The 21,153-nt window shown below is 49.9% G+C and overlaps 1 protein-coding gene across 7 annotated transcripts in view; it reads left to right on the forward strand.

Annotated features, from left to right (window-relative positions):
- WDR59 (WD repeat domain 59) overlaps positions 1-17,851 on the forward strand; it is an 85,176-nt gene extending 67,325 nt beyond the window's left edge. For 6 of the 7 annotated variants that reach the window (XM_038368209.2, XM_038368210.2, XM_038368214.2 and 3 more), the window contains 8 exons: positions 5,262-5,395; positions 7,481-7,562; positions 10,101-10,213; positions 12,303-12,450; positions 12,547-12,619; positions 14,799-14,925; positions 15,403-15,545; positions 17,023-17,851. In XM_038368209.2, the coding sequence (XP_038224137.1) occupies positions 5,262-5,395; positions 7,481-7,562; positions 10,101-10,213; positions 12,303-12,450; positions 12,547-12,619; positions 14,799-14,925; positions 15,403-15,545; positions 17,023-17,258 (1,056 nt within the window). In that variant the 3' untranslated portion in view covers positions 17,259-17,851. The remainder of the gene's footprint in view (positions 1-5,261; positions 5,396-7,480; positions 7,563-10,100; positions 10,214-12,302; positions 12,451-12,546; positions 12,620-14,798; positions 14,926-15,402; positions 15,546-17,022) is intronic. The other variant, XM_038368212.2, reaches the window with a different exon arrangement.
- The last annotated feature ends 3,302 nt before the right edge of the window (positions 17,852-21,153 follow it).

Raw genomic sequence — 21,153 nt, forward strand, 5'->3', positions numbered from 1 at the left:
CCAAGCTAGGTGACTGTTCAGCTCAACAATAGGTGGAAGGAATTCCACAATGAGAGAAGGAAAGTAATGCTCACTGAAGGGAATCCTCTGAACTGAGGAGTGTGGAGTGAAATATAATTGCTCAGGAAGCAGACCTGGGCATCACTGAGGACAATGCAATAGAAACCTCTGCTCAATATGCGGCAGTCACAATGTCAGGATGTGTAAAGATGAGTGCTATCCATACTATTAAGGCATTCTAGAAATCAGTCTACCAAAATGTTAAACAGAAAAGTAGACACCGTCGAAAATAAGTGTCTGAAAAATTCTAAGCGTTGGATGGAAAGACTTCACCACCAATGTAGAGATCTGGGAAATTACTCGCCAACATCTCATTTCCACTAGAATTAGAAGAAAGCCCTGGTTGTATTTGGGGCATGTACTTTGGATGCCAAGAGACAAACTCCCCTGGGAAGCTGTCAAGTGGAAAGCAGCTGGTGTGAGAAAACTCAGGCACCCTAGGGAGAGCAAACCGGTCAATCTTACCACGGTACAGCAGACAATGACAAAGCAGAATAGCAGAGACTAGATTCCACTCTGTGCATCAGTATTGGCTCAGGAAGGATGTCATGTAATGACTGTATAAATCGATAGCATGCCCTCATCTGGAAAACTGTATTCAGTGCCAGTCACCCTGCCTCAAAAAAGATACAGAAGAAATTGAAGGGGTTTTTGAAGACAGGCAGCTAAAATAGTTAGAGCCACGAGGGGAATTCCATATAAAGAGAGATTCAAAAGATGGAACTGTTTAGTTTTAGAGAGGAGGAGACATGATGGAGGGATACAAAACAATGCCTCATGTAAAAGGTGAATTACTTTGTTTCATAACCAAGAGTTGGGGACAGTCAGTGAAACCCCATAAGCAAATGTAAAACTGATTGATTAAAAAACAAAAAATTTTATGCACTACATAACTATTGGCCTTTCTTGCCACCAGAGATCATTTGAGACTGAGAGCTTAGGGGGAGTCAGAGAACAATTAGACACTTATTAGGATAATGAGACTATCCACCAATTACATGAGAGAGGCACCAAACCATCCTGCTTCTGGGCAGGAACCAGCCACTAATGATGATGAGGGTCAGGAAGAAATAGTCCCCAAATGGACAAGTTCTTCCATAATTGCCCACTTGGGATTTTTTGCCCCTTCCTTGGAAGCTGCTGGGACTGGCTACCAGGGCAGACGTTGCAAATAGCAAATCTTAATGTTGCAGAGAAGCTTGTTCTAAAAACCTTGGCAGTTTGGTGGCCAGGCAGGTTTCAGACACCTGTAATTGGAGTTTACGGGGGTTTGTTGTTCAAAATACAAGGAGGAGAACTTTTGAGCAAGAAAGCCTTGACAAACACACTGCGCCCCACTGGAGATTTCATGAGAAGCAGCTTGAACCTGATCTGGAGCTCGGTGAACTTTAATCCTTGGCATTGTCTGCATTCTCCCCTCCTTCTATCCCTCCACCACATTAAAAGAAATTTAACCCTTGAACCTCTATCTCTGATGTGCCCCTACATTTCATGGTGCTACCTAAAGACGCTGTCAGCAAGATCCCGAGGGGAGACACGAATGTTCAGTAGCTAAGAGTCCCCATTCCAAGAGGAGCATGCAGGATTTTGTAACCCTCTCTGCTGATTAGGCAGGGATAATTGTAGTTGCTACAAGCAGTCAGTGGCTTATTCTTGGGCTGTCTGTTTCCACATTTAACCCATTTACTGCCATCATTATCACCTCAGATTGCAGCAAATGGCACCCTTGGGCTAGCTGTGCAGTCATTACTCAGGGCTGTTCCCCACAGCCATCCCCTTCCCCATGACTGTCTGAACACTCTTGGTTCCTTCCTCTTGATGCTCAGAGGAGCTGAAGAATCTCAGTTCATTGTCACTGGCTGTTTCCTTTCTCTCCTTCCTCTCCTCTCGGGCTCTCTGAAGCAGCTGAGGAGATGCAGTTCCCACTGGCTTGGATTGTAGATTGCACGAAGGCAGAGGTAGAAAGGTTGGGGACGAATGACTCAAATTTTCCACCTGCAGCTTCAAGTACAATGGGGCAGGCTCATTAATTGACAGTTGAGCACCACCCATTATGTTCCCAGCCTCTTTAAACCTGAGCAGCCAATTGCAGGCTAATGTGTCATGAAGGCAGTGGCAGAGCCCCCAGGGAGAAGCACATTTCCTGTGCCTCTCGAATGCTGTGGACAGAGAGGTGTCTTTAAACCATCGAGGAAAATTCTCCCTGGGAAACAAGTTGAGCAAAAAGGAAGATGGAACCTTGTGTGACTTTTTCCCAAGCCCCATGGAATGACAGACCCAAACACGGGACACTTCTGACCTTGGGTAATCCTGCCTTAAAAGTGCCCATACGTTGCCCAACTGAGGGCTACTCTTGTGGTTTGCCAATCATTTGGACCAAGGTGGAACGTCACTTGGGACCTACAGTCTCCATGGGCTTCACCTCACTATTACAGGTGAAGGTTGATATGGCTCACGTTTGGCTGCCCACGCCAAGGCTGACATCTCCTGCTGATTCCTCGGCTTTCTGTCCTACTGCCACTGGTTGGTTGAAGCAAAGAGGATTTTTAATTGGAGCTATCTCCACAGGCACAGCTCTGGGGGGGTGGCAGTGACAGAAGCTGTAGGGTAGGCAGGGGGCATGGATTTTTGTAACCACGGTGTCATCTAGCTCTACTGGTGGAGCTAGGCCAGTGAACAATGCTGGGTCCAAATTTTGCAAGTATGTAGACAGCCCTTATCCAAGGGAAGGGGGAAGATTTGACTGACAGGCCCAGTAATCAGTTAATGTCTTCATTGTTTTGCCTGGTGCCCTGTTGACATCTAGCAGTGTAAATGATCCATTTGTGGAATATCCCATTCTTCCATCCTCATTCCCCCCCCCCCCCCAGTGACTAGTTTACTTGTGGAAAATGCTGTGTTTTGTCCATGTTCTGAGTCTCCAAAATGCCTCCTTAAAGGCAGGTGGGGTTTGAATCTGCTTTCAGTGACAGAAGGGCAGTGTGTGTGTTTCAGAGGAACCTACTTCAGTCTGGGAGAATTGTCCATCTGTGAGTGCTGCAGAGCAGATGGAATCCTCTCCCCTGCTGGGGCCCGCTAGTTAACGGGTGGCCACTGTGTGGTACACTGCTCTCCAGAGTACTCTGCTGGCATACCTCTGCCAGAGTCGGTGGCATTACACCTGCAGAGAACAGGCCCTGCGCCTGCAAACTTGGGTTCAAGCGTCTGCTCCCTTCTGACACAAAGGAAAGGAGTTTCCTGGTCAATGCTGCATGGGGCACAGAGTGGGGAAGCATGCTGGCCCTTCAGCATGCGCCTGCCACTCTTGCTGTGCATAGCATGCTATAGCACAAAGCACGTTCCCCACTTCCTCCCCTCCCCCATGCACTAATGGCTACCTGCTGTAAAACATTGATACTTCTGTGCATATCCTCCAAATAGATCCAGCCTGCTCTGGGAAGTCTATCAGCATTTCCCAATGACTCCAATGAGAGCAACATCTGGCACACAACATATTGATCAGTTTCAGAGAGCAGTTCAAGGAACTAGCTGACTGAAGGCAAGCCCTGCATATCAGAGAGGACACTGGCCCACACCCTACAGTATGATCCCACTCAGAGATGAATTCTGATGCTTTTAGGAACAAATACACAATGTTATCAAATTTGTTTCAGAAATGTCAAAATTTCTGCCCCGAATCTCTGGGGTTTGCACAGCTGGACGTGAGGGCAGAGCCCTGGTAGCAGGATTTTCAGAGGTTCTGAGCAGCACCCACAGCACCCCTTTTGATGTAAATACTCAATGCCTCTGAATATCAGATCATATCTGTGCAGGCTACAGAAGTATGGGTGGGGCTTTGAAAAGCACCCATGTCCGCCTCATTGAAAGTCAATGGGATGTGAGCTCCTATGTCACCCTGACCTTAAATCCCATCCTAGACTCTCTTTAAAAAGTCTCTCCTTCACTTACTTGCCAGCGCCCAGGTCCAGACCCTCAGGGCTCTGTCTCACCTGTGCTATCTCAACCAGGTAAGGAGCGTGCATTCCTTCTTGGTTCTGTGTGGCAGGTTCTAGTGATGGCCTCAGCTGCTGCACGGCAAAACCCAGAGTCAGCAAGGGAGGAATTAATTTTAAATGACCTTTAAAAATCACGTGCCTGTTTGTGTAATTGTTAAGCCTGCCAAATCTGTTCCTCTGTAGTCAGTGCGCATTCAGCAGACCCTTGCTATTTCACTCGGCTCACCAAGAGATCCGTTGCCCATCTCGGATTTGCCAGGAATCAGAGGCACAATCCGAGAGCATCACGTAGCAGCCAGTGTCTCCTGCAAGACCTTGCTCCAGTCCCTTCGGCTGGACAGACCACTGCATGCACCCATTCCCCTTCCTCCAGTGGTGGGTCGACAAGCTGAGGAGCTGAAAGAGGCCAGGAAACTGGCCATTTAAAAATAATTGATGTGGGTGGCCCAAGATGAAAACTCTGTGGCCATTTGGGGAAATGCTTGGCTTCCTTGCTCTGTCTCCTGAAATTAGCAGGTTCTGAGTGGCAACTGCCGACTGCTGTAGGAAGGTCCTGGACTCCTCTGATTGAGTGTTGTCACCAAGCAGCCAGCTCTTGTTCTCAGACAGAAGCATTGGTGAATGCTGTAGACAAGCAGGCACTGGAATCCAATTCAGTCCCACCCTGGACCTAGACAATGACACATAAAGGACCCATTAGAACTAGGCGGAAGAGACAACATGGGAATATCAACTTTTCTGTGACTCCGGTCTGAAGCTAGCAGCAAATAAAGGACCTCCTCCCACACATCTCTACTCAGAGCTCTTGCTGAACTCAGTGGTGGTCCTGTGTACAGTGGGCTTTTGGGACCAGACCCAGAACCATTAAAGATATTTTACTGGTCCTTCTGCCAGCCTTTCTGCGTATTATTGGCTTGCTGGGTATTGATTTGTTCTTACTGCCTACCCCCCTAGAATTTGTAAAATCCCTCTCAAGCGTGTGTTTGCCCTTGAGCTTGCCGACTTGCCTGCCTTTCACTTCCTAGAGATGGAGACACTTGTTAATTAATGTAATTGTTATAGTTCTTCGGAGGGGGGGTAACACATAACCTTCGGTAGGCAGGGGTGGGTGCTGCTTGCATTACTCCTGATGCTCATGTATTGTTCCTGCCCTGATGACAGCTGCTGTCTTCCTCCCTCAGTAACTTGTTGCAATCTATTCTGCAGAAATCAAGGAGATGGAAAAGCAAGCGTGAGGGGACAGATGCCAACAACCGACCTATTAAAGCTGCTGGCAAAGTCATCATACAGGATATCTCTTGCCTGCTTCCTGTGCACAAATCGCTAGGGGAGCAGTACATGTGAGTACCAGCCCATAGAGCCCTATCTTTAGCCGTGAGCTAAGGTGGCCCTCAATGCTACCGCTGTGCTCTGCAGTGTCAAAATCAGTCAACATCTTGTTCCACTGAGCACCCATCCTTCACCTCTTGCATCATTCCCATGGTGTCCCTGTCTACCTAGGAGAGGTGGCTTCTTTCCCAAAAACTTCTGGAAGGGATGTATGGTGAGGGAAATGTGGGAACCAGCTCCAGCCCTAGCAGCTAAAAATTGTATACCTGGCTGTTGCAGGACTTCATTGTTTGAAATAAACATTGTGAGCATGGGCCCTTTTCATAGGGGTGCATGTTAAAGGAGAACTCCAAAGGGTTGGTTTTGGAATGGGCTTTTGCCCCTTTTTGCTTCTTTACTATGGATGATGAGGCCTAGAAATCTATAGCTATCTGTTTCTCTCTCTCTCTCTCTCTCTCTCTCTGCGTGCATATACACTCAAAACACTCTTCATCTCTCTTGCTCTCAAAAAGGTGTTTTCAACTTTGTGTGCATGCGCATTGTGACAAGATGGCCGATGTTCATATGGTGGGTCTTGCGCTTTTCTTGGGGGAGGGGGGCATGAGAGCATTAAGACGCCATCCCTTGCCCCTGCTCTTGGGCGCTGAGGGCCCCGCTAGTGGCCTGGGAAGGCAATAGAGGAGGGAAGCGGGGTAGGGGCATGGGTTTGCTCCTTGCTCTGAATCCCAGCCCCTCTCAACCCCTGCAGGTTTCTTACCCTCAGTCCTTAGACGCTGGGGGGAGGGAGTCTCCCTTACCTCTCTGGTCTTCCAAAGCTCACAACAACCTTCCAAGCTCCAGTCCTCTCTCCTTCTTCCTCCTCCTCCTCTGACTGCCTGAAGGTTTTATTAGGTTCCTGACAGGGCCTTAATTGAAAACAGGTGCTCCAATTAACCTGTAGCAACCCTCCCTAGTCTACAGGGAACCACGCCTTAATTAGCCTAGGGCTTATATATTTCCCCTCTAACACTCTCCCACTGTTCTCTGGCCTTCCTGTATCACAGCATATTAATTTCAGGGCTGTGCATCTGTATTGTGAGTGAGTGCTTTCCTCTTAATCAAAAGGATGGAGGTGCTGAATTTTTATTAAAGACATCCTTTCTCCAATGTGCAAATTAGTCATTGAAGTTCTAAAGCAAACAAAAAAACTGATGGGAAAGCTCTTCTTTCAATTGCTCAGCTTTCATTTCCATTCTAGTGATATTGTCATTCTTCCTCGTCAGCAGAGGACCTTTGAGGCAAGATGGTCTCTAAATGTCATGTGTTTTTAAAAAGGAAAAAAAAACACAAAATCCCTTCCCTACCTTTTCTATCTATCATAAAGAAGGAAAAATAACCCAGCCATTGGCCAATTGTTTCACGTTTGCAGGTTGTCTTTAAAGGGGGAGGGTCTCTTTCTGGTCCATTTGCTTGTAAGGTCTTATGCAGCCTTTTCCCCAGTACTCCCTGATAGGAATGGAAGTAGATGAAAGAGAAAATGGGGGTGTTTGGGGGAGCTGTGTTGCCACTAGTGAGTGTGAGATCTGCCAAGTAGCTCTGAAGTCTATGTGCTGCCCCACTAATCCCTCAGTGCTGCTGGAGGCTTGTCAGTGGTGGCATGTCATCCCACCCAGGATCACACCTGGCTCCCGCTCAAAGTCTAGAGCTGGCTATAAAATGAACTGACTGGTGGATTGTATGGTAACAATAATTTGTAAATGGGGCAGCCCAGATGGCTATCGGCTTCTGGGTACAAGAACAAATCTCAGCTCCACATTGCACGGGTATGTCACCATGGTAATAACTCTTTGGTGGTGGACAATCTCCAGACAACTGTCAGAGCAGATCCTGCTATTCGATGTTGTATTGAAACAGGACATTGTACAGTGGACACTCTGTTAGGGCGGCTGGATGGCATGCGGTTGGGTGTCTCCTAATGACTGCGGAGGAAATGCTGATCAATCTGACCCTGCAGTGTGATGAGGGACTTCTGTCCAGTAGTCGTGATCCATAGCCAACCTTCCCTTGGTAAGTAGTGTGTCAGTAAGAGATGAACTCTCTCTTTCTTTCTTTTTCAGACTGAACGTCAGTAACATTCAGGAGACCTGCCAGAAGAATGCTTCCTCAGCCCTGGCAGTTGGACGTAGGGATCTCGTCCAGGTATTGGGCTTGCCCTTTATCTAGAGCACAGCAGCTGAATGGGACGCCTTAGCGAACACGTTACTCTTGTCTTGTCATTCTTGTGCCATTATCCTGGATTTCAAGGGCATGGCTGGGTCATTGGGGCACAGCAATCACTCCAGAGACCATCTGGAAGGGTTAAGAAGAGTCATCCCTGGTAACAGGCAGAAGCACTGACCCTTTTGTAACATCTCATTGAGAAATCACTGGCCAGGACAACAAATGGTTCGTTTCATATCCTTTGCCAAACCAGCTGAGATGACTAGGTGCTCTGAGAATTTCTCATAGGCCAACCTAGACACAAGGCGTGCTACTGTGCCAGTGACTGGAATGGCCATGCCTCAAAATCACTGCAGCCGCTGTAAACATTTTGGCAAGAGAAACTCTCTTTCTTCTACTTTTGGGGCTTATACTAATAGGGACAATTATGGCTGTGCTGTGCTGGTACTGAATACAAAAGGCTGACAGCTTGTGCCCCAAAGATCTTACAATCTAATAGTGTTTTGGGTATTGAGACTTTCCTTTTCTCCATCACGCTGCTTACTTTGTGTTGGATTCCACTGCGCCAGTGAAAACAGACTAGTTTCAGTTTCATTTTGTTTGTACTCTGTTACTTTCTGATTCTCCTACTTTAGCAGGATAGTCTGATGTTTGTATTGCAAACCCTCCAGCAAAATGTTATACCTTTAAACCACTATTTCATTTGATTCGCTTAAGTTCATACAAATGTTTCAATTCATTTTAAGCTTTTTTTTTAAAATGTTTTAAAAACCTAAATGTTGGGCCTTAAAAATATTTGTGTTCCTTAAATATAAACCACAAACATTTTCTGATTCTCTTGATGTAAGTATTAAAAGGATCCAACAGCACGTCATAGGAAAGGCTAATTCCTAGAAGGATTTACTGGCTGATTGCTGCAGTGCTTACACCACTTTCACATTTCATTCCCCCACCTGCACTGCAGCATTACAGAAGTGTCCTGCTCCTCAGCTGAGACCTGGAGCCCCAAGCTGCAGATGACAATTTCCCAGTGTCTCCTTATGAGCCTGCTTTGTATGAATTATCCTGTTTTCCCCTGGCCCCTGTGGCCTGCTGCTTCACTCAGGGCCTGCTTTGCTTCTGTACTTCAATCTCCCCAGGTCCCACAGTGCTGCCACATTCCTGAAATTCCCTGGCTGTGTTTCTTTGCATTTTGTAAAAAGAAAAGGAGTACTTGTGGCACCTTAGAGACTAACAAATTTATTAGAGCATAAGCTTTCGTGAGCTACAGCTCACTTCATCGGATGCATTTGGTGGAAAAAAAAAAAACTTTTTTTTTTTTTCCACCAAATGCATCCGATGAAGTGAGCTGTAGCTCACGAAAGCTTATGCTCTAATAAATTTGTTAGTCTCTAAGGTGCCACAAGTACTCCTTTTCTTTTTGCGAATACAGACTAACACGGCTGCTACTCTGAAACCTTTGCATTTTGTGTTCTCTCCACCTTCCAGTTCTCTCCCATGTTCTCAGCTCTCCTGTCTTGTCTCCTAGCTGCCATTGCCCTTCTAACACCTCCCTCCCTGCCCTCTTCCTTTTCTGTGACGTTCTGTAATCAGTGGTTCACCCTCAGCTAGAATATTGTGTGCAGTTTTGGTCACCCCATCTCACAAGGATATAGCAGAAAACCTAGTGAGGGGTTAAAGACTGGTGATAAGAGTGAATGAGTCTTAGAGAGTTGTCTTAGTGGAGAGAGATTGAAAAGTCTTGGATGGTTTAATTTAGAAGGGAGATAAATCAGAGGGGCTGTGATAGAGTATACAAAATAATAATGGGGTAGTATACAGATGGCAAATCAGGTGCTCCTCATGCATAATAAAAGAACAAGAAGCGTTCAATAAAACTGAAAGGCACCAAATTTAAAACTGATCAAAGGTCAAGTGTTTTAATATGTTATAGTTCACCTGTGGAATTCATTGACACAGTGTCACAGAGGTCAAGAACACCATCAGATTTTAAAAATCAGATTAGACACTTATTGATGATAAAAACCTCCCACTGCCTGGCATAAACCAACCTCAAAATGAGTGGGGGTTAAGAAGAAACTCCTCCTATCAACGATTTATTCCATAATTGTTTCCTAGGGAACTTCTTGCACATTGCACTGATCTATTTGGTGCTGTCCGCTGTCACAGACAAGCTAATAGACTAGATGGACGCCAGGTCTGGTCTGGTCTGTCAATGGGGATCCCTCCCCAACAGCTAACACTGATTTCCTGCAGCTAAGAGGTAGGTAGTTGGTTGACATGACTGACTGATTCTCCATGATTATGGAGCCCAACTCCAAAACCATCAGGGTTTTGCTGATTCTGGGGCCTCTAGCAAATCAGCTGTATCTGTTAAGAAAGAATTCTGCCATTATTGAACCTTGCATGTTCACCACTCAACCTGACTGCAGCACGAGGTCAGAGCCCTCAGTGCAGGTATATTTCTGTTTTTAGTTGTCTTTGACGCTGTTTCTCTGTCTCCCTGTGTCTGTCCAGGTCTGGTCACTGGCTACGGTAGCCACAGATCTCTGTCTTGGACCAAAGTCTGACCCGGATTTGGAGACACCCTGGGCTCAACATCCATTTGGACGTCAGCTCCTGGAGTCCTTGTAGGTCTCTGAAGGCTCAAAGCAGGGGCAGGGGTAGTCTCTGGAGCAGAGCTGTTCAGAGCTGAAAGTTGTAGGGTCTTGTTTCAGACTTAGTTGAAAAGAGCTGCTTGCTAATCCCAGTGACTTTGAGCTAAGAGATCCTGCCTAAAGGCTGATGCAGGGATAACCAGTGCATAACCTCTAGTTGTGAAGTTCTCTAGCACTTCTTGTGACTGCCCACACCTTTAATATTGGGTTATAGGACATGGGGAGACTGCTCCATCTCCATCGTGAGGTGCACGTTCATGGGACAAAGGAGGGAAGCCACAAATCTGTTTATTGCAAATAGAAGGCAGCCCTGGCACTCTCGTCAAGTGACCACCTGCCCTTTGGCTGAGCTAAGATTAGCTTCTGCTCTGATGTAATGTGTATGGTACAGTATGTGGTGCTCCAAGACATCTGGATTGACTAGTACGGAGGAGACCTGATGTAAGAGGGAACTGCTGTTTTTAACCAGGATTCTTTCCCTCGCCACCTCCCAACTGAATGTCTTGATTTGGCTGCCAGTTTAACAATCACATTTCCTGCTGTTGCTCCGAGTACAAACTGTCTCTTGTCATCCAGAGAGCCTTCTGGTAGCTACCTCCATTAAGGCCTGATTCACACTCAGACCTCGTGCACAACACATTACCTACCTCTTGACATTGATCCGAATCTGTTCGGACAGGAAGTGTTGATAGCCGATGCTAATCTGTTCTGAAGCTTAGTATCTGCTTTGAGTTGCTTTGCTGACAGCTCTGCCAAACCTGCTATATGGGCTCTGCCCTAGTTCTGCCCTGGTATGGGAAAGAGGGACAGTCCATTCTTATAACCATCCTCCAACCAGTGCCAGTCTCCGTCTTTCACCAAGACGGTGAAGAGAACTCACTTTGTTGGTGCTGCTCTTATGTTTGGCTGGGAGGAAGCATCTGTTGTTTGTATTGCAGTAAAGTCTGTGGATGCCAATCAGAAAGCAGGACCCTACTGTGCTAGGTACTGTACAGACACAGTTAAAAGATAGTCCCTGCCCCAAAAGAGCTTGCAGTCTACATTATTGCCTGACACAACAGGTGGATGAGCCAAAGGGGAGGAGGGAGAAGGGAAGTGGGAGATAACTATATTAGTCAAACTATAATAAGCAGAGATCTTAGTTCACTATCTGCCTTGCCATGAACAGTTATCTCCACTAATTCACCTATTTGACCTTTTGACAGTGGCCAAATCTGCTGTCTCTGTCTCGGGTACCAGTGTATTCCGTAGCAGGGCTTTGGAGCTGTGCTCCGGCTCTGCTCCAGCTCCAGGCAAAAACCTGCAGCTCCACTGTTCCGGAGCTGCTCCGAGCTGCGCTCCAAAGCCCTGATTCGTAGGACATGGCACAATCTCCATATGTCAAAATAGATAAAATTCACCTCAAATCCCCATTCATCTCCTATTAAATTTTCCTGCTTGTAGAGAGCAGAGTGCACACTTTGGATCTCTGATTTCCAGAAAGCCCCATCTCCTGCCAGCGTTGCAGGTTGCTCTATATTAAATCCATCCCCAACCCTCTCTATCAACTAACACTCTTTAGGAATCAAACTTTGGTCTCATCCCCATTGCTCTGGCCTATAAGATGGGGTTGGGATCTGGGCAGGGAGTGGCCTCAGGAGCCTGAGAAGTCTGAGTATCTTCACCAAAATAATCAGACAGCGAGTCTCATGGCTCAAATTAACCTTGCTCCTGCAGAACTGCTCTTTGGAGCTGTGCAGACCAGAGGATCCTTGGGCATGCCCAGTGCAGATGGGGTCTTTAAGAAACACCACCACAGTAAGGGATTAGGTACCCCCATGCAGAGAGGCATCATCTCTTGGGAATTAGATTTTGATTGTCTATCCAACTGGAAGCTCTTTTATCTATTTATTTGTAAAGTAATGAAAAGGAGAGTCTATCCCCCCCAGACCCCATACACCCTCTGAGCAGCAGGGCGTAGTTAGTTCCATAGGGTCCCCCAACCCTGGCCTGCTGTCAGTGTTCCCTTTGGCTGGTGAACTCTGCCTCAGCTCCTGCTCTCTCCCTTTTCCTCCTCTCTCAGGCTGGCTCACTACTGTCAGCTCCATGACGTGCAGACCCTGGCCATGCTCTGCAGTGTGTTTGAGGCCCAGTCCAGGTTGCAGGGATGCGTGAGTTCCTCTGGACCCTTCCCTCAGCGCTCCTCCAACGTGCTCTCCCACAGCCGATATGTATGCACAGCCATTTCTTTCCAACTGCTTTTCTTGAAAGTCTGGAATAGCTTTGGTTCATGTGTGACACAACTTCCTCTTGTTTCCACCCAACAGCCCAGCTTTACATCTTCGGGCTCCTGTTCCAGCATGTCAGATCCTGGACTCAACACTGGAGGCTGGAACATAGGTATGGAGAGGCAGGGGGGTGGACAGGTAGAGGAAATTACTTTATTCGCATGAGCGCCCTCGGCAATAAATGGAGATCCGTGGTGGTGATGGTGGTAAAGAATTGCAGGTGATTGTGGATCTGAGAAGCAAAGAGCAAATTTCCATGGTGTGTTGTTTTTTTTGTTTTTTTTTTTTTTTTTTTTTGTGGGTCAGATACCATGGCTGGAAATGAGCACGACTCCAAGTGCCATCTGCCCTTGTTAATGGTTTAATGTTGATGTTTCTTCCGACTCGTCCGTCCTTCCATAGTGTGTTCTGTCAAACTGTGCACTGGTGGAACGAGTCTCCCTGCAAATTTCACCCTGATGCACGAGGACTCCAAGTCACTGTCAGCCCGCTGGATGGGAGATCACACCGGAGCCAAAACCAGCTGTCTCTATGGCAGTGTCTCTCCCCATGGCAGATGGGTGGTGGGACAAACCACTCAGGATGACCCTATTACTAGACAACATGTGTCTCTGATATTGGACTACAAGGAACCGAGGCAGCTTGCTTTGTCTAATAGAGCAAACCTTCCCCAAGCCCCATTCAGCTTTCGAGGACTTGATTCCAAACACCTGTCCCATCCCTTCTATTTTCCTGAGTATTTGTGACCAAAGATAAGTAGGTGGCTGTGGCCGGTGATATTTTGCTCTTCTCCTGGCTCGGCAGATGCTCCAGGTGACACTGCCTTGTTGCTGTGCTGGTCACACAAGGTGATGTGGGATCATTGCTGCCAGAGCACTTGTCCAGTTTGAGGCCAATCATTCTGTACACCGCAGCCCATTGCCATTACCAGTTGGGACACTTCAGATATTTGCTGGAAGGGCTTTGACCAGGGATTTCGCATTTTCTCTCTACTCCAGAGCTGTGGGAGAGGCGCTTGCTTCTTGACTTTGCAATGGCCTAGCTAGAATAGTGGCAGTCGGGAAGGCTGGAGTGTCAGTGGCAGCCCTTACAAGTGACACAAATACTTTGGATCCTACAGGCATTTCCCACCAAGTTAACGCTTTTCAGAAAAGTCAGCATTCAGTGCTGACTTGTTTCCCCAGCATCCAGTAATGCCATTTACGTGATATTTGACTCACAGTGGCCTACCTGGCTGAGCACAACATTGGGCCCAAGCAGCAGCAAACCATTAATCACTCCGTGCAGTTTGCAGCTAACTATGGAACAGGGAAGGGGGCAGAAGCAAGGACAACCCACTAACGTTGGTGTGCCACTCTTCTCCCTACACCTAGGGGTCATGTGCTTCTCTGAAAGATTTCCTCCATGAGGCCCCTTTTCATACCAGCATCCTCACATGGCCCTAGAGGAAGAAGAATCCTCCCCTCCCCCAGCTCAAGGTGTGGAACCCCTGACACCAGCATGCTCCCAGCCTGGGAATGGAACTGTACTGATGCTAACTTTCCTACCAGCACCCAGCTGTGCAAGTCTCCTGTGAAGCGATCTGCGTGTTTTCATGTGGGGTGGAAAACCAGGTGCAGCCTTCTGAATCCAGATTTCCTGAGTCCTGGAAGGCTTCTCCCCATACAGTCATTGTATGGCCCCTCTGCTGGGGAACTGGAAGGATGCTCTCAAGAGGCTGATTGCAAATGAAAGGATTGGCTCTTGGCTCCCTGCGATGTAGGAGTGTTTGTTATGGTGAAGACCAGGGGTTCTCAGCCTTTTGCTTTCTAAGGCCCCCACAACATGCTATTAAACTCCACAGCCCACCTGTGCCACAACCACTGGTTTTCTGCATATAAAAACCAGGACTGGTATTGAGAGGTAGCAAGCAGGGCAATTGCCCAGGGCCTCATGTCACAGGGGGTACCGTGAAGCTATGTTACTCAGGCTTCTGCTTCAGCCCCAGGTGGCGGGGCTCAGGGCCATGCAGTGGAGCTTCGGCTTTCTGCCCTGGGCCCCAGCGAGTCTAACACTGGTCCTGCTTGGCAGACCCCCGAAACTTGCTCACAGCCCCCAGGGAGCGCCCTGGACCCCTGGTTGAAACGTATTGGTGTAGAAGACAATATTAACACTTCCTAGGGTGGGAGAGCACATAGCTGCACATGCTTCCATCTAACTTTCACATCTCCTCCCCACATCACAGGGTCCCATTCATACCCCACTCATCACTGCATCTCTGGGGCACACTAACCATCTTTTGACTTGTGCAGCAAGCAAAGAGACAGAGCACACATTCACCGCCTGGTGCGAGTCTTCGCCTGACGACCTCCGCTACGGAAACCTGACGTATGCTGACCACCGGGAGCGCGAGAGAGATCAACATGACAAGAACAAAAGGTAGCACTCAGCAACTCCCATTTGTGCAGCTTCTGGGCAGTTCTCAGAGTCAGCTGGAAGGCTGTTTAGCTAGCTGTACCATGGTGGCATTACAGCTAATCAAGGGAGAGTTGGCAAGCCCTTAGTCCAAACTTTCACTTAGTTAGTGGCCTTGAAAGCTTCATGCTCCAAACCAATTCTGCTCAAGTGATTGGCTGACTGCCTGTGAAATCTTTTCATGAATCAGCTGCAGCAAGGGCCCCAGAAGAGAACCTGACCCTCCCCCATACATCCTAGTTCCGATGACGGATGTGGTCCACTCAGGCTCACTGTGACATTGTCATTCAAAAAATTATAACACTGAGAGACTAGGAAAATAATACGTTGCTACCTGAGAAGTGACTTCATAGCTATTGCTGGTGGCTGGGTTAAGAATCGCAGCCAGAGCTGTGGTGAGTGAACAGATCAAGTGACTGACTGTGTGGGTCCCTCCTCCAGGCTCCTGGACCCTGCCAACACTCAGCAGTTTGATGACTTCAAGAAATGCTACGGGGAAATCCTTTATCGCTGGGGTCTACGAGAGAAACGGGCTGAGGTTCTGAAGTTCGTCTCCTGTCCTCCCGACCCGCACAAGGGAATTGGTGAGTGTGTAATTCTGCCTCTTCAGCTACCCTGTAGTGTCCTTGTCTTGCCTCAAAGGTTTGGAAATAAATATTCAGCAGACATGATGATCTAAGATGTATCCATTAAGTCCATCAAGAGACTGGCTGTGGCAGAAAATTGCTTGGAAAGTACCCAGCCCCCCCCCCCCCCCCGTTGGCAGTTCACAGTGGAGATGGGATCTTTAGATCTTGGCTAAGTGGCTTTGTATGTGGGATGGAGGGACATTACTAGCTGGAAGTGTGTTTACCACTGTGTAGTGATGGCCTCTTGACAGTGCTGGAGGCTGTTCCTCATCTGACGTAGTATGGGGAGCCAACCCAATTGCTGACTATGGATTAAGAAGTTCTCACAATGTCTAGTGCAGAGGTGGGCAAACTATGGGCCACATCTGGCCCGGCCCTTGAGCTCCTGGCTGGGGAGGCTTGCCCCCGGTCCCTCCCCTGCTGTTCCCCCCCCACCCCCCCCCGCAGCTTCAGTTCGTCATGCTGCCAGCGCTCTGTGCGGCGGGGCTGCGAGCTCCTGCCGGGCAACAAGGTGGCATGGCTACCAGACATGCTGCTCTGAGCAGCATGGTAAGGGGGCAGGGGAATTGGATAAGGGGCAGGAGGTCCCGGGGGGTAGTCAGGGGACAGGGGGTGGTTGGATGGAGGTTTGCGGGGGTGGTGGTCAGGGGACGGGGAACAGGAGGGGTTGGATAGGCGTGGAAGTCCCAGGGGGCCTGTCGGGGCGGGGCTGTGGATAGGGGTCGGGGCAGTCAGGGGACAGGGAGCAGGCGGGGTTGGATAGGGCGGGGGGTCGGGACAAGGAGGGGGTGGTCAGGGGACAAGAAGCGGGGGGGTTGGATGGGTGGGGGATTTTGAGGGGGGCAGTCAGGAAGCTCGCTTTGCCCCGTCACCTTGTCATTGGGTTGGAATAGCAGAGCAGCCTGGATCATGGCTGCTCTTCTCCAGGAAAACGGCAGCCTCACACTAAAGGTTGTCTTTGCTCCCCCTGACATGCTGGGCTTGGCTTGTGCCTGTTTGTTTCTCATGGAGGAGATGGATGCTAAAGACAAAATTCTTCAGAAATGTAGAGAGAGAAGAGGGCAGCTGGAGGATTTCACCTCCACAGCACCTCAGTCCAGCCCAGGTTAGTTATGGCTAAAAGCAGCTCCCTTCTCCTGAGCTGTTCAGACGGCTTGTGTTAACGGGTCTCATGCTGTGATGTCTCAGCCTAACTGGGTAGCTTCAGCAGAGCAGCAAAAGAATGTAACAGGCTTGTGAGAAGAACTTTGCTCTTACTCAGGGAGGCAGGCTCCCCAGGTCAGGTCTGAGGCAGATCAGCAGGGCTGGCGGAAGACGGGGGAGACTCTGCTGCACCTGCCCTGGGGATCAGTAGAGAACTGTGGTCTCCAGGACTATAGGGGCCAGCAGTAACTGTTTCTCTCTGTTTCTTTTCCCTCTCTCCCACTGCCAGAGTTCGGGGTGTACTGCAGTCACTGCCGCAGCGAGGTGCGGGGCACCCAATGTGCCATCTGCAAGGGCTTCACTTTCCAGTGTGCCATCTGCCACGTGGCAGTGCGAGGCTCCTCCAATTTCTGTCTGACTTGCGGACATGGAGGACACACCAGTCACATGATGGAGTGGTTTCGCACCCAGGAAGTATGCCCCACTGGCTGCGGGTGCCACTGCCTGCTCGAGAGCACGTTCTGAGCACAGTCAGTGAGAGCAGAGAGCATCCCAGAACTGGATCTAATACTTATTCCTAAACCATGGTCAGTCAGCTTCTCTCCACAGAATCTACAGAAGATGCCTATGGGGGCTGAAGCAGGGTTTCCTTGCTGTGCATTGCACTGTTATTACCAAATGCTTCCAGTCTTCCAACATCTTCCCAGGTGGCTCTAACTAGAAGTGGCCAAACTCCCTGTGCCATTGTTAGTAATGGATGCCGTTCTGGGAAAATCAGGCTCTGCCATAAAGGATACATGACTGGTGGTTCGTCTCCCTGGGGCCGAAGGGAATGTGTGAAAGTTCCTTTGGAGTGTCTTTCCAAGGGCCTCCTGCGGGGAAGAAATTGGACAAGAGATCAAGTCACCTGACAAAGACAATCCTCTTAGCTAAGTTAAGGTGAAACTCGTTTCCAGACAGGAGAGAAGTTCCAAGCTTAACTCAGTCTTCAAAGAGCAAATAGACAATGGGACTCTGAGCTAAGACATTTCGATACCAAGGAGTCAGGGGAGATTTTTAAAATGTTTTTTCTGAACTGCCATGTCTTGGCCTAATAAAATTCTGTTAATCCCATGAAACAAAAGGATCAATCTACCTTTTAAATGATAATTTCCTAGTTTCCTATTCAGTTAGTTAATAACTGTAGATGGTATAATCCCCCCCACCTCAGCTCAGTGCAGTCAGTACAGTGTTTACAATGGCTCCGGTGGCGCCAGACCCACACTTGGAAGGGCCCACAAAGGGTTAATCCAGCCTGGGCCACAGCCCAGCAATGTGAAGAGTCAGCAACTTCTCAGCGCCCCCTGAAACACTCAGCAGCCTGGGGAGTGCAGTGCGCAGGTGCAAAAGGAACTGGGTGTTGCAGGGTGTGCTGGGAGTTGTAGTTTGGTGTTTCACTGGGGCCCTGGGCTGCCAGGTGCACTACTAATACCAGAATGCCCCGCACCATGCTACTAACCCCCCCAGCTTAAATTGTCAGAGAGGACCAAAAAGAAACCCCAACCAAGGAAATGGCCTGGTGCAGTGAGAGGGTTCCTGGTGCTAATCCTGCTGCACTCCCTTCCCCCTTGGAGCTCCTGGCTCCCACCACCCCTGAGTCTCCCCACTCTCCTGGGGTGGTGGCAGGGCTACTCAGAGGATTCAGGGGGCCTGGGGTCCTTGGCAGAGGGGGTCCTTCCGCTCTGGGTCTTCGGGGCACTTTGCCGAAAACATGGAGTGGAAGGACCCCCCGCTGCCAAAGTGCCACCGAAAAAACTCGTAGGGGCCCCTGTGGGGCCCAGGGCAAATTGCCCCACTTACCCCTCTGTGGGCAGCCCTGGTCGGTAGGGACCTGGGGGCAGCCCCCCAGCGAATGTGATGCCTGGGGGCTCCTGGGCACTGTCTCAACCCTGCACTTCAGGCTGGGGGTGGTTGTCTGTGGTCCCTGGGAGCAGGGCGGGGCAGTGACAGTGGGGCTTGTCAGTGCTGGCTGCTGTGCCCTGTCAGTGGGAATGCCCAGGAACTGCCCCCTTGCACTCCGGGGAGGGGAGGGGGCGCAGCCCAGTTTTGCAGGAAAGGGGCAGTTTTGGGGCAAGTCAGGGTGCAATGGGGGAGTTGGCAGTGACTCCGTGTGGGGGGTGTAGGAGAAGAAGGGTGTTGTGACGGGGCAGAGAGAGGGAGGGAGGGGTGGGAGAGTCTGGGTTGAAGATGGGGGTTGGCTGTGTGTGTGTGTGTGTGTGTGTGTGTGTGTGTGTGTGTGTGTTGGGGGACAGGTAGTAGAAGAGAGGGAGGTGACAGCCCTGGGGTGAAAGTGTGTGAGAGGGTGGGCAGTAGCAGGGAGATTGAGGAGAGCCTTTGTAAGGGGATTAGTTGTGTGGGATGGGGACAACAGGAGTGGGTGGAGGAAGAGCCCAGGTGTGAAGATTGTTTGCGGGGAGGAGGTGGTGGTGGGGAGATGCAGGTGTGACACCACTGACTGCTACATCCAGGTTTAATATGGCTCATAAGTGTGCTAATTAAGCACTTGTGTTCAGGGCCCCAAGCAGACCGAGTGTTTAAAGAAAAAAGACAGAACTAACAAACAACCCCCCTTCCACACAAACCAAATTCAGTGGTGTTCTGGGTACATTGATGTTAACCTAGTTTGTTCTTTATGGGCTGAGTGAAGGTCTCAGTGTGGCTTCAAATATCTTATTTTGTTTTTGAATAGATGTGTTCATTCCCATCCCGGCAAAACATTGCTCAAATAAATTTGTTAGTCTCTAAGTTGCCACAAGTCCTCCTGTTCTTTTAGCCTTCTGTGTCAGTCTGACATACCTAGACCTAGCCTTGATAGTGGCACAGGATTCCTTCTGCACCCCCGGGGTGGGCAGGAACATGTTTCTCCCTCTCTGAAACACCTTGTGTCTAAAATCAGGCCTTGGAAATCTTGGAATTGGGGAAACTGATCGTGTATCTTCAGTAGGGATTAATTTTTTTGTTTAAATGGGGAGCTAGTCAATCCATTCCCCCCCTGTTTTGGGTCGAGGTATATCTCTGTATCTTCTGGTCCTGGCGGCCGGGCTAGGGGCTGCCCCCTTGTAGCAGGTTTGGATGTGCAGGGCAGGCTCCAGGTCCTGCGAAGGGGCAGCGAAGCGTTCCTTCCTTTGGCCCTCGGCCCTCCCCCCGTAGCTGGGCGCCTGAGCCCCGCGCCGCACCCGGCAGGGAGCAGAGGCGACACCCGTAGCACGGGCCGGCAGACCCCGCTGCAGCACGGGCTCCCGTCCGGCACGTGCACCTTTCCCGCGCGGCCCAGCTCCTGACGGGCGCTCTCGAGCGCAAACCCCGGCGCATGTGCCGCGCGGCGCTTTCCCATCCCGGCTTGGTCATGACCCGGAAGTAGCTCTGTGTGAGCCGGACGTGACCGGCGCGTGGGGCATGAGGAGCGCTCGACGGCGGTAGGCGGCTGCGGGCTGCCCGGGGGGAGTGGTTGGGCCTGGGCCACTAACGAGACAACATGCGGGGGCCTGGCCGCCCTCCCTTTTCTCGCCCCCCAGCTCCCCCCCCCGGCCGCCCTTCCTTTCCTCACTCCCCCAGCCCCCCCCACTTTGGGCCCGGCTGCCCTCCCTTTTCTTGCCCCCAGCCCCCGCCCCACTATGGGCCCAACAGCCTTCCTTTTCACTTACACTATCACCCCCCCAGCTTTCACCCCCAATCACTAGACTGACTGGAGACATCCCTTTCTCTTTTTTTCAGCACGGCCTGTCCTGAGCTGCTCCCCCAGGTGCAGGACTCCAGGAGCTGCCGGGGCTCTAAGGAAAGCGGAGAGCCTGGCAGCGAGTCAGGGCTTGATGGGCACCCCCTCCCAGCCAAGCAGCAAGCGCTGGGGTAGCAAGAACTGTTATCTCAAAGCAGGGCAGTATGAGCCCGGTACGGCCCTTGCCTGCATTTGGGGGCTGCTGAGATCAGCTGCCCTGTCTGTGTGTAACCAAACATTAGCCACTGCAGAGTTGATGGGTTCCCGGTCCTGGTAACTCAGCCTTGTTACACATCCCGGCTTGTGCTGTACTGTGCTGTGGGGAGGCTGTTCTGCTTCACTATGAGCCCTCCCCCCCCCCCCCAGCGAAGTCTCCCTGACTTCAGTGGCACTTAAGTAGGTTGTTCGTTACAGTTCTTTCTTGAATCTGGGCCACGCTTTGTCGGGATGCTACCAAAATTACCTGCTCTGAAAACCACATATCTGTACTATATGACTACTGGTATCTCTGGGGCCTGATTTTTCAGGGTGCTGTGCACCCACAGCTCTATTTGAAGTTAGGGCAGCTGTAGCTGCTCAGCACCCCTGAAAATCAGGGCCTGGGGTGTTAAAGCTGAAAGAATTTTCCTCTCCGCAGTTTTTAAAGATGCAGGACAGTACAGTCAG

Source organism: Dermochelys coriacea, chromosome 12 (assembly GCF_009764565.3).
Source record: "Dermochelys coriacea isolate rDerCor1 chromosome 12, rDerCor1.pri.v4, whole genome shotgun sequence".
Lineage (NCBI taxonomy): Eukaryota > Metazoa > Chordata > Testudines > Dermochelyidae > Dermochelys > Dermochelys coriacea.